Genomic DNA, 14,082 nt, shown 5'->3' with positions numbered 1-14,082 from the left:
AGATGTGTCGCTAGATGGTACAATGTGTCTCGTTTTGATCCGTTGAACAATTTGCGCAGAATAAAATCAGTCCGGTCTTTTCTTCATCACACCTTGTACACGTATATCTGGGAGACCCAAGGAGTCACAGAGAAATGAACTGGCTTCCCCTAGACCATGTGAATATGTGAATTCCATACGCCGTCGGTGTGATTATTTGCGGCATGGCGGGCAAGTATGCATGTGGCATGTGTATTTTTGTTTCTTTATGAACTCACGTGCATTTAAATAACTAAGGAGGGAGTGATTAATTTAGCATATGTACACCCGATTATCGCCGTTTGGTACTTATCACTGCACCACCATCTTCGCCGGGTGTAGCAGGGGATGGAGTGGTCCCCTCAAAAACCCTCACTCGAGTCATAGATGGCACCGTAACGTCCGAGAGTTTGAAAATATCCGAAAAAATTTTCCAGCTGTATGTTCCCCCATTTTACGAATCGTAATGAAGAGATTGTCCTCGGCGTAATTTAACGACCCAACCAACCCCCTTCCCGAACGATGAGAAGGAAGGGAAACCGTGATGAAGCAGAGGCACTGGAGGGGTGAGTGTGGGGGGGCGGGAACGAAAAAAAACTCGGTGCCAGGGACACCCCTTCGTCTCGTTCGGAGCAGGGAGCAGGGGGTTTCGCAGTGATGATGGCGTATGATTAATTCCTGTACACGATTTGGCTCTTCCTGGTACATTATTATTTATTACTCAGGGCCGGCCCTCCAACGACACCCCTTCCCGCGACCTCCTTAACCGCGTACGAAACTCGAACCCCGGCCCCTCTGCCACCGCTCGTGCTTGCGGGGACAAAAGACGGGCTCAGGGGTGGCAGGCTGGGGACCTCCCCCTGAGCCACATCGAGGGTCCTCACCTCAATCCTTCCTCCCACGCCTCCGCGCACTCCAAACAGCCCCTCGATCCCCGCAGCGCAGGGGGGGCCGCCGAAAGGGATCGCCGGCCCTCGCGTTTCCCTCCCCTCCTACTGGGGAAGGGCCTTCGTGGCATCGCATCGACGGGCGTCGTTTATTTCTCCCGCATCGGAAGCAAAAGGTTGTGGACATTAAGTGCGCTAGATATAGGGTAAGAATGAATGCAGACAAAAAGAAGATTTAGGGAGAGGAAGGCTAAGTTCTTCGAGAAAGAGGGAGGCTAAGGTGGACTTCAAAAAAAGAATGGAAAAGCTAAGGCCTAGGAAAACTAAAGTTCACCTATATTGACAGCGTTTTGGGCTCACGTGCCTTGCCTCCCCCGCTGCCGGGGATGACCCGCGGCCCTCCGGGTCGAGCTTCGTAGTTGCCATGACTTCTTTTGTTACTTGCACCCATTACATTATTCTTGATAAATGAGATGTGCTTGTTTTCCCGTTGCCTTCCCCAATGCTTTTAACGAGAGACAATCATCCAATGGTCACTGGCCACACTGGGGTCAGACGCCTTTGCAGCCACCTCACCGAGGGACAGACGGTGCACTGTGCACTCCGAATACCTTTCGTCTGGCTCCTAACCTTTGACCTATCTTGCAGGCATGGGTGACCCTACTGAGAGGAATAATCTTAGTATCCGAATGGACATTACTGTGGGTCATAGGGGGTCATGCATCCTCTCTACCACGTCGAGGTTATGGTCCATTGGGGTGGGTACACTATCACGCATACTAAATTTACGGACACTTGCATTATTTCTTTGAAAGATCTTCGTGTCTTTCGTCACATAGGGGAGAGGTAATCGCTGTTTTCGAGGCAACGGTTTCAAACGTTCGCACCAAAATAGTTTTCTCATAAATCAATATGTGGCTTATTTATTGTATTGTCACTTAATTTCAAACTCGATTTAAAGGCGAAAGCTTTCCTGAAATACTACAGAATTAACCCGGAGGTAAGCAATTTAAAAATAAACATTTCAATGTAATTTAAACTTAACCGAATAATTTCATTTTAATTATGATTGAATTAGTTTAATTCACCTAAATTTCGCTGAGAAAGGAAGCACACTTATTTTTTCACCAACTCCTTTGGCAAAACATGATATATTTTAGGCGAATGTATTTTAGTTTCGCAAAAATATTTGCTTGCTCTCTTCTTGTGATTTTCACAAAGAGCTTGTAATTTCAAATGTTATTTCTACAAATGGACGCCTTTATTTTTTGACCCAATCCATGTCGCTTTGCAGCCTAAGGAATGCTTTATTGCAAAATATTTATACACTTTCAGTTATATTTAATTGTTGAAATCCAAATACGTCCGCAATATATCCACTCATCAGTGCCAATGTTGCTATTTTCTGAAGTTTTAGATGACTTTTAACCTAAGACTGTAATGCGAGACTACTTCTCATCCCGTCACCTATGACATTTGAAAATGCCACGAGTGCAATTTGTTGTCTCCGGCTTAAATTTATGGAATTTACACAGGACACACGGAATAAGTAACTTTGTAGTTTTTGCGTGCGTGTGGAATCACTAAGTTACCAACTTCATTTCAATTTACGAGGGTGTTCTGTGTTAGCGCTCCGATTTTCTGATCTGCATGATTGAATTTCGTGCTTTTATCTGTTCCGAAGCCCGTTAAAGTTTATTTCATTGAAAATATTCTCATGAAACCATATACTGCAAACAAGCCTTTCTTCAAGCCCATACACTTCCTGCCTGCCACCCTTCACTCCCTCAAGAATGCCATATTCTCTCGCCTCTCTGCGCGACTTGCTTACCCAGCATCCTCTCTTAACGTACCAAATCACTTGCCTTAAACAAGCACTCCATTAACTCTTTCCCTCCCTCCTTCGACAAACCTCCCTCCAACCTTCTCTCTCCCTTGTAGAAGTTTAGGATTTTTGATCGGCCAAGCATTCGGATGTATGACTAAATCTCTCCACTTCAAAGGTTGATTCTCTGTCGAGGGCAGAGAACGTCGACTTGTGTTTGAGTGATTGGGGTTTTCCCTTAGAATTCAGTTTCCTATTGCTCTTTCGAATTATAAAATGCACACAGTACATTCATATCGCTTTTTTCCGGAAGTCCTTCAGTAGCCCAAAATTGGCCGCCTCTCTGCTTGTGCAAGATAGTGATCTAAGGTCAAAACCAAATCCCATCATGGAGAGGCCATTTCTCCCAACATGAACTTGACACCCACGCCCTTCGAAATCTCTGGGGGAACTAAAAGGAATGCGGACCGGCTGAATATCCTACGAGTGGGTTTCCGAGACTCATTTAGTTTCTCCAGTGGTGTTACAAATGCGATAAGCGGATCCGTACTCAGCCTCGTAAAGCATCGTTGTTGTTTGATATTTTATGACTTTATAAATGAGTTATTTGTCATATTCCATTTGAGTACATCTCCGCCAAAAATATATGCAATTGAAGTGCTTCGAATTTTCATTTAATAAATGCTAAAATAATAAGTTATCTCTCCAGCGTCATTATTTAATGCAGACTGCCATCTAAGCCTATCGCAACAGCGACCTGGAACCGAGCTATCCGGCTCGGAGATAACGAGATAGGTAAGCAGAGCAGATTTCATTATCACCCGCGATAAAAAAGGAACACGCAGCATTAGTCGGAGGTTGAAGGCTCTCTATATAAATCACGGAGGCATCTATCTCTCGAGGGAAATCCAATTAGCGGTGGCGGCCATTGGATAGATGGCTTAAACCTCTCCCCGGCCGCGTTGGCTGGCGGCGGCTAATAATAATAATACTATGCATGCGGTTCGAGGCTTGGACAAGAAGACCGCGAAGTCACCTCGCCGGCTATAACTAGCGCCGCGCGGATGCGAGGAAACAATCCGAGGCACGACCAATCTCCATTTCGAAACGAAATGGTAATTGCATTCCGCGGATAACTATCATCCGAAGGGGCGGACGATACCATATTACTTAAGTCAGAGAACGGCGGCTTGACAAGTTAATAACGGAGAAAGATTGGCTATTCCCAATCGATCGGGAAAAACAACGCTTCTCCATTTTCCCCGCAGGAATCCTTGCAAGCATTGCCCACATCGAGGGAAACAGTTGCAATCGGAGTTGGATCGTTTGATTGAGGGAATCAGAGGCACGATTGAGGTTTTTGCATCGAGATGCCGTGTGCACGCCATTTCGAAAAACATCTGAATGTCTAGTCTTGAGTGACCTCTATCAAAAGAAAAATCTTCCTGGATTAGTTTTCATAGAAATCGGCATCACTAATCCAAGAGTTTACGCATTCTCGTGTGACGGTGGAAGACTACCACCAGAAGAATTGTGGACTAATGGTATAATTCAAATTCATGTCGTTCTCGCGAAAAATTTGTGTGTGAAATTACATAAGAAATTCAATATCAGAGCATAATAGAACAAATTCATCACCGTAGTTTAAATGTTATTACTTACTTTGCGAACAAAAAACGGCCGGAATCACACAGTTTCAAAAATTAACACTAGTCCAAAAATAAGTCGGGAGCGCGTTTAAAAATTTACCAAGAACCCCTCAGGGCACTCAAAAACTGTTCACTCAACTCATATCCGTTTCTTAACACGAACGGGTGTGTTTGCGTTACTTTTTGTTCATTATGACCAATGTTATATATGACCTAAGATGACACGATGACTCTGGCAGACACGATCGAACCTCGCAAAGGCGACAAGAGGACACACTTCCATTGGATTGCAGCCGGAATGGAAGACGTCGGCGTCATCCATCGTGGATGCAAGACTTTCGTTAGCACTCGTGACGAAGGCCGCTGCCCTCAAATTGACTTCGGGCCTCAATGCACCCGGGCTGGCCCTCGCTGCTCTCGAGTGCGGGGATTCCGTTTCCGCGGCGGTTGAACTACGCCACCGCCGCGGGGTTTGCTGGTCACACTTCATTCGTTTGGAGGCGGGCGCCGATGGGGTGTCGTTCTCCGCTGGGTAATAAAGCGAAACCACGGGTCGAGGGTGAATCATGATTCGCAATAGTCGACGAAATCCTATCCAATTATTATTATTTAGAGTATCTGCCGTCAAAGGTGGCTTCTGATTGGTCAAGGGCCCAAGTATTGCCGAACCACGTCAATGGAAGCTGAAAAACTTACATTACAATAAACCACACTTCAACCCATACTTGTCGCCTCCCTTCATCCCGCCCAGCGTCTCACTTCTCATTCCACGATCGCCCAAGGTTCTCCTTCCATTTCTGCCACGCTTCATTAAAGCCATCACCATTCAATTCGCTCTGCATCCAATTTAGTTTTTTGTCCTCTTTGGATTTCATCCAAATATATACTCTGTCCTCTGCCATTCCTACATTTCTTCGTTCGATTTCTTTTCAGTTCATTCCACTTTTCCATCCTCCTCGACATCCAGTTCTGAAAGATTCTATCTTTATCCTCTTACCTCGGCGATCGTGTATCCGAGCCAAACACAACTACTATCTCTAATTAAGATTTCACAAACTTTTTCCAGGACATCTGGGCAACTTAACACATCAACCCCTCTTATCAACTTCCTCCTCTTCGAAGATGGGTATTATCTAAATGTAAATCTCCCTTTGATATCCTTACTAGTTCGACCACCTTCGTGTAAAACAGACTCAAAACAAGTGAATCGCTCTCTATGGTCTAGTTGTCGTCCTCCTACTTCCATCTTTATCATGGTATTCTAATTTATTAAAAACCTTATCCCCTTAGTTTCCATTTAATTTTTTCCCAATTTGTATTGCACATGCATTTCTTTAAATTAAACCACAATCTTATTTTTCCACCTGCAAAATTTTGCCTGGGGTGATTATCATATTCCTATCCTATTCGATATTGGATGAAACCCTTTCATGGACTACAAACTTGATTTGGTGGAAGGAGTTTGTGATTTTCGTTGATTCCTAGAGCTGTGCTAGAGTTAGCAACAATAATTGCTCCTGGTCATCCATGGGTCGAAGGTCAGTCAGTCAGCCAAGGGGTCGCAAGATATTTCTGAGAGAATTGGAAAGTCAATGCGATAGGCATGGGATGATAACATTAGTAAAGTCAATTATAGCCAGCAGCAAACAGCAAGTTAAGGTCCTTCGGTTAACACACAGCGAGTTCGATTTGGATCAATGAGTAAATAGAGAGGGAATGTGTAGCATGACTCAAACAAAGAGGAACGGCAGGAGGATTGGGCGGTGGTGCTCCGGCGGGCGAGGGCTCAGCATCGGCCGGGCGCATGAGCCACCGGGGACTCGGACCCCCGGGGCACGTCCGCCTGTGAGCCAACGGCGGCGGGGGGGGGGGGGTTGCGTCACTCACTCCAGTTGTCTTCCTGCTCGCCCCCGAAGTCGTGGGGTGTGGCCTCCGCCCCGCCGCCCAGGAAGGAGGCCACGAGCAGTGCGACCGCCAGGCTGCCGACGACCGCCGGTGGAGGCCCATTCCTCGGGGGGGGCGGTCGGAGGCCGCCATCCCCCCCGTGAATCGCCGGGGGGGTCCTCGGAGGTGAGCGGGGCCTCGAGCGGGAGGGCCCCCCGGGAGCGCCGTCCCCTTCCGGCACCATGCTCTCAATGCGCACGGCCTTTAGCACCGCGGCCCATCACGAAACTCGAGGGAGCAGGTAGGCGAAGTTTTCCAGACCTGCAATGGAAAAACAAATGCTATCATCACACCCTACAGTCACTGCAAGCCAGGAAATAAGATCCAGGCAACTGTGTCGGAGTCGCGCTCTTGGGGCATGGGCGATTGGCTTACTGCCTGTCACTCATTATTTCGAGAGCTGAAAGCGGCTAAAGGATATGAGCAATTGTGACAAGTGAGTGTGACAGACCTCTTAGGGGATTTAGGCTGGGAACCACTTGAAGTGCGGAGAGAACAAGCGAGGCTTAGACTTTCAGAAAGGCTTAGAACAAACGAGTTTAACTATGACACTGAAGGAATTATAATGGTCCCACACTACTTAGGTAGACCAACCACAAAGATAAACTAAGGGAGATAGATTCCAGCACAGATAGGTACAAATACTCATTCCTTCCCTGAACAATCAGAAATCATAATAGTAAGAAACCAAAGTCACTTAAGAAATATTGAAAACATTGAATTTACAAGTTGGAGCAAAGTTAAACCCTGCAGAGCTGTAAGGTATACTTTAAGGTGCATGTGTATGTAAGACGTAGTTTGAGTGTTTGCATGTGTGTGGGGTGTAGGTGTTCATGCAGGCATGTATGCCATGTTTTTTATTGTGGATGTATGATTTTGTGGTTATTGCACGCGGTTTTTTTCTTCTTTTCTAAATTACGGGTGGTGTCCTAACACCCCCCGCCACACGCCCTTGCGGCGGCTTGCGGGGTATTAAGTAGATGTAGATGTAGATGAAGTACAGGAAAAAAATATTAAAACTGAGGTTAATTTCCTTATAATGTGCATTTCAATGCAACAATTTCAGAGTGTAAAAATCATTCGCCTTGACTGGGACTCGAACCCAGATCCCTCAATATCCAGTCGAGTTCTTTAGCCACTTAAGACAGTGGCGCCTCGCAAACGACTACGAATGCCTGTGACATTGTATTTACGGTATTTCGTCACAACATCTAGTTCCTTTAAAAGCCCCAAAATTTCAGAGTTTAAGATGACGCCTCGGAGGCTTTAGTGGCTAAAGCACTCGACCGGATATTGAGGGATCTGGGTTTGAATCCCAGTCAAGGCGAATGATTTTTACCCTCTGAAATGGTTGCTTTAATATCCTTACCTTATTGAAGGTGTTGGAAAGATTACGTAGAGGAAGATAGCTTAGGTCCAGGCATACTCGACGATGAGATAGAAAGGGCGTTAAGGGAGATGTAACTAAATCATGCCATGGGGGTGGATAACATTCCCGCGGAACTATTGAAATGTTTAGGCAAATGTGGGAGGAAGAGGCTATATGGGCTGATTCATAGTATCTATTAGGAAGGATTATGGTCGAAAGACTTTGTGAGATCAGTTTTAGTTCCTATTCCGAAAAAGGTAAAGGTAAAGGTGAGGACTACAGGACAATAAATTTGATATCCCACTCAGCTAAAGTTGTTCCCAGGAACATAAACAAAAAGATTGTAGGGCAAATGATTACTTAGGTGATGACCAGTTTGGGTTTAGGAAGGGGAGAAGTACGTGTGATGCCATTGCAGTAATGAGATTATTAATCGAGAGGAATATAGAACACCACCAGGAGGTATTTTTCTGTTTCGTAGATTTTGAAAACGTTTTTGATGGAGTGAATTGGGAAAAAATAATGAGTATGTTGCAGAAAATAGGGATGGATTGGAGGGATAAGAGGCTAATCCGCAACTTGTACATGTCCCAGACTGCTCAGGTGCGAGCGGGGAACGAGGAGTCCGGATGGGCAATGTTAGGAAGAGGTGTAAGGCAGATATGCCCATTATCACCGTTGCTGTTCAACCTGTATGTAGAGGAAATGATTAAAGAGGCATGGGAAGAATTGGAAGTAGAAATGAAAGTGTGAGGGGAATTCGTAAAATTAGTTGGGTTAGCTGATGACCAAGCTTTAATTTGTTAGTCAGCCAAGGGGTTGCAAGCATTGCTGAGTGCATTGGAAATTCAGTGCGACAGGTATGGGATGAGAATAAATATTAATAAAACAAAGGTTATGCGATTTTCCAGAAAGTAAAAGGCTAAGCTAAACATTAAAATAGGAGGGCAAAAACTAGGACTGGTAGAACAGTTTACATATCTCGGAAATACTGTGGACCAACACGGTCAAAGTAGTAGGGACGTAAGGAGAAGAATTGCGCAAGGAAAGGAGTCGGGAAAATGTATCATACTTCAGGGGCATGTGCTGAAATAATAAAAAAAATTGTCAACCTTACTCTCCAAACCCGCGATATTTAAAAATTCCCGTTATTTTCTTCACCCACCTCGTATTCCTGTTCGATGGTGAAATAAAGGGAAGAAAGAGTAATGCGGAATTGTGGAGGATCTTACAGTAGTGCCCAATTTCAGGTTGTGCTTTGGGTTAGGAGAGGTAAGTAAATGAGTTATTTGAACAACCGCTTAGGCCAAGCCCATCCAACCGCAACCCTTTCAGGTAGAATATCAATAATAATAATATATGCATGTGTGTGTGAACATATATTTTCCAAGGGAGATGGAACAATTATGAATATAGAATATAAACGTCAAATATGTTGGTACAACATATTTCACTGAAATAAGTTGATATTGATGGTACAACGGGGAAGTCAGGTCGGCATTCAGAAGGCAAAGAAAGCTACAGTCAGATAAAAAAAAGAGTTTAAAAAGTGACGATATAGTTCATATGAATACATCAAAACAGAAACTAAAAGAATGTCGTAGTAAGACGAAAAGTATTATGCGCACAGCACTACACTCTTTTCAATCTAAAATGCTTAGCGAATATCTTGAGGAAAATCCAAAGTCATTCTGGTCCTACGTTAGGGAAATGCAGGGTAAACGTCCAACTGTTCATTCTTTGAAGACGGAAAATGGAGAAATCATTACAGATAGGGTGAAAAAGGCAAATATTTTAACCATTTTTTCCAGAGCGTCTATAACAAAAACACAAACGCATCAAACGATCCTCCACACCCACCCGGGGAACATATGAGCGATCTTACACTGACCAGGCAAGGAATAGTACATCTGCTCCGTAGTATCAAAGCACACAAGGCACCTGGTCCGGAAGAAATACCTGCTGGAATATTAAAGGAATTAGCTGAAGACATTGCTTCGTTTTTATATATTGTTTTTCTAAAGTCGAAAGAAGAAGGCTCAGTGCCTAGCGACAGGTAGTTAGCCCATATAACTCCCATCTATAAAGTCGGCATAGGGATAAACCAACCGATTACCGACCCATTTCTTTAACATTGATCTCTTGTAAAATATTGAATCACATTATTGTTAGTAACATTATGAGATTTCTTGATAGTAGAAACATACTAATCCAAAACCAGCACGGATTTAGGAGAAGCTGATCTTGCGAAACACAACTTGGTCTCTTCATTCACGATATATTTAGATCGGGAGAAAACAACACACAAGTCGATGCAGTATTCCTGGATTTCAAAAAAGCCTTCGACAAAGTCCCACACCATAAACTGATACATAAACTTAAAAACTATGGAATCAATGCGAAAATTATTAATTGGATTAGAGACTTCTTGTCAAATCGCAAACAAATAGTCGTCATTGATAGGTTGTGCTCAACGGATAGATATGTAACTTTGGGTGTCCCCCAGGGAAGTGTAATAGGGCCTCTTCTGTTCTTAATATACATTAATGAATTGAGCAAACACGTTGGTAGCAATCTGAGGTCGTTTGCTGACGACACGGTGGTATACAGGGAGATAAGGAGCCAACTAGATCGCGAGCTACTCTCTAGAGACTTAGACAATATCTAGGAATGGTGCAATAAATGGGGATTAACACTAAATATAAATAAATGCGCAGTTTTGAAATTTTGGAACAAAGGAAGCGAGAACAGGATATAAACTACGAAATAGAGGGTTCAGTACTGACTACGGCCGATCAAGTTCTATATTTGGGGGTTGTGCTAACACCACGCCTTTCATGGGGAGCACATATCAGGACAATATGCGGATCAGTTTTAAAGAAACTTGGCTTCATAAAACGGGTGGTGGGGAAATGTAATGAAAAAGTTAGAGAGAGGTGTTACTTTGCTCTAGTTAGACCTCATTTGGAATATGCCGCAAGTATTTGGGATCCTTGGGAGAAAATTTGACAAAAAGAATTAGATGAAGTCCAGAAAAAATCCGCTAGATTCGTTAAAAATTGTTATGATAAGAAGACAAGTGTAACAGGTCTCTTAGGGGATTTAGGCTGGGAGCTTAGACTTTTAGAAAGGTTCAAAACAAACGAGTTTAACTATGACACTGAAGGAATTATAATGGTCCCACACTACTTAGCTAGATCAGACCACAAAGATAAACTAAGGGAGATAGATTCCAAGACAGATAGATACAAATACTCATTCTTTCCCCGAACAATCAGAAATCATAACAGTAAGAAACCGAAGTCACTTAATAAATATGAAAAACATTGAATTTACAAGTTGGAGCAAAGTTAAACACTGCAAAGCTGTTAAGTATACTTTCAGGTGCATGTGTATGTAAGATGTAGATTGAATGTTTGCATGTCTGTGGGGTGTAAGTGTTCACGCATGAATGTATGCCATTTTTTTGGGATGTATGATTTTGAGTTTATTGCATGCGGTTTTTTTTCTTTTCTAAATTACGGGTGGTGTCCTAGCACCCCCCGCCACACGCCCTTGCGGCGGCTTGCGGGGTATTAAGTAGTAGAATATGTTAAGCCAGGAGGCTTTTACGGTGAAAGTATATGATGTAGATGGGGATAGCTGAGGGCCAGGCATAGTCGATTGTGAGTTACAAATAGCATTGGGGGAATTAAAATCAAATAATTCTGTGGAGGGGAATAGTTTCAATACAAATCCACCTTATTGCTTAGGAAAAGCAAATAAAGGGTTGTAGGGGATAATTCATAGCGTTTTTTTGGCAGCAAATTGGCCGGAAGATTACGTCAGGTGAGTGATAGTTCCCATCCCAAAGGAGTAAAAGGCAGCAATATGCGAGGACTATGAACAGTAGGTTTACGCCCACGGTTGTTTAGTGCGAGGTGTCAGGTTGTTTCTTTTTGAAAGGGGCCCGGTGTTCTGTGATGATCAGTGTGTGTCCATCCAGAACCAACCTCAATGGGTAGGCTAGTAATTATAATAAAAGTGCAAACTCGAATTTCAGGGCTCGAACGCTCAAAATAAGATGGGTATTGTGCTTCCTCCGGCATGATGCCTTTTCCATGTGGGCAAGCAAATGTGCTCGTGAAGAGAGCTGCAAGATCACCTCAGGAATAATGTCCGTGGAATTGAGTTCGCATCTATCCGCAAACTGAACTTCATCCCGCGGAGGATATGGATTTTACGATCTGTGATTTGACCATTTCCCATTAATCTGCAGAGGGCACTCGGGACACCTTCCATCCAATCACAGGAATCATGAAACATATTTGGTCCTTCCAGGCCAATCACTCTTGTGGAGTGGGCTGGCGTCAAATGCTGGGCGGCTTCACTTTCAATGGACGACGACGGTTGATGAAATTGAGTTTCCCGCTGAGGAAAATGTGAACTACGGTTTCCGTGCTCGAGATATGCGACGACGTTCTTTCTAGAGAGGGCCTTGAATTCTCATTTCCTTGATTACACACGACCTGTACATTGAATTAAATTCTCAATGTCGAATTAGTTATCCATTAGTGGACATATTGATGTTAACGGCGACACAATTTGTCAACTGGAAATGCTAAATTGAGCTCCTTACGGCTCCTTTTTAATCTGACCATATTAAATAATAGTTCCTTAACCATTAAAGGTTTTTTTACGACAATAATTAAAAAAGTTACGATCTAGTAAATTCGTTAACTAGTGGATTAGTTGACTAAATTAAACAATATTCCACAAGTACAACCCCTTTGAGTACCATTTTGGACCACTAGGTTATGCCAAAGAGGCCATGATGATATACCTGAACGAGGGTCCTGTTGATGCCTTCCAGGAAGCATACCACAACAGGCCGAGGCACTGGCCTTGGTGTGTCTATATACGTATAATGGTGCTCTTAGGAAGAATTTAAGCAATTTGTGCTTTGATCTGTTTTAAATTCCCCCCAAGATTTATTGTACTTATATTTCAGGACAGACCCTGTTTGGGAAAATGCGTCGAAACATTGTTGAAACTTGATAAAAACTGAACAGCGTCATTAGCATTGGAAAATTTAGATAGCCTTAAATTGGTATTTGCAATGGCTTTATGCATTCAATTTTCATATTATGATGGCTATTTTATAGTATACAGTTATTATGCATGTAGGTTTTTCATTCGTGATGTACATTCCGTTGGAGAATTGATCGTCCAATCAAATCATTCAAATAAGGAAACAATGAGTGGCCCATACATAATTGTCAAACTTATCGATCTTCATCTCTTCAATGGTTATCAATAGAAATCGCCGAAGCATCAAAACAATTCGGAGTGCCATCAGGGGGCGCAGCATTGAGGCAATCGGTGCTAGGTAGTTCCCTCTAATTATTTTTCCTAAGCATTTTCTACCTAAATCAAAAGTTTCGATTGGATTTCAGCCCGATGTCTTTCGAATCATGAAAAATGAAGCACAAGTGACCTCTTTCATTTCTCATGACCTGACACGTTTGTCGCATGATACTAGCATTTCAAATATTAACAGCTGGAAAAGTCGAATAAGAAAACTGCAACGAACTTAACCAAAGGTTTCCACGAAAAATAATTTTCAGCTTGACAGTGAGATGGTTGGTATGTTCTCTTTTTAGCAATTTACCTTAACAAGAATCACTGTAAACGTTATAGTTGTATATCCTTTCTTCGATTACGCAGTTGCAATTCCAGGACAGCGAAAAGGAGAAATTCTCCTTTCTGTGATAAGTACCTAGCTAAAAAACGTAATATTTGAATTAAAAAGCACTTAAGCGATGTCATATATTTACACACTCAATCTCGCGGCGAGCATGAGTTCGTGGCTCTAGATGGAGGAGTGGGGGGCGGGATCTGGAAGCGGGATCTTGCAGTATTTTTCCGTTCCCGAGCTTCGCGAGAGAGAGAGAGAGGACGATGCTTCCACGCACGTCGCCAAGTTCGCACTCAAGTGCGGGGGGGGGGGGCTCCATCGTTCCGAGTCACAACCCAGTCCAATAACGCCTTTCGCGCTGCACGCTCCCAATGCACCTGCCCCTGAAGTGAAGATAATGATTAATTACAGCCATTCACCTCGTAAAACTTGAGTCTCTGCAGTCTACGGTGAAAGCGAGACCGTCTCCAGTTGGTGGCGTCATTTCCTTGGCAGTGATTTATGGGTGCTCCCCGACTGAAAAGTGGCGCCACTGTTGATTAAGGTCTCCCCGCCATACTCCACATAATTTATGATGCCTTTTGCACAAATCGACAATTTTTTACTTAAATCCGAAGCATGAAAATACTCTTACATATACATCTACAACTACATAATACCCCACAAGCCGCCGCAAGGGCGTGTGGCGGGGGGTGTTAGGTCACCAACCGTAA

General features: G+C 43.5%; 1 protein-coding gene across 2 annotated transcripts in view; it reads right to left on the bottom strand.

Moving 5' to 3' along the window:
• Positions 1 to 14,082, bottom strand: part of LOC139698689 (uncharacterized) — a 201,912-nt gene that overhangs the window by 25,653 nt on the left and 162,177 nt on the right. For both annotated transcript variants that reach the window (XM_071597565.1, XM_071597564.1), the window contains exon 3: positions 6,267 to 6,584. In XM_071597565.1, coding sequence (XP_071453666.1) covers positions 6,267 to 6,507 — 241 coding nt within the window. In that variant the 5' untranslated portion in view covers positions 6,508 to 6,584. The remainder of the gene's footprint in view (positions 1 to 6,266; positions 6,585 to 14,082) is intronic.

The sequence above is a fragment of the Hetaerina americana genome, unplaced genomic scaffold (assembly GCF_022747635.1).
Source record: "Hetaerina americana unplaced genomic scaffold, ioHetAmer1.1.p SCAF_9, whole genome shotgun sequence".
In the NCBI taxonomy this organism is placed as follows: domain Eukaryota; kingdom Metazoa; phylum Arthropoda; class Insecta; order Odonata; family Calopterygidae; genus Hetaerina; species Hetaerina americana.
Note: the sequence above shows the minus strand (reverse complement) of the source record. Positions and strands in the feature narration are given on the sequence as shown.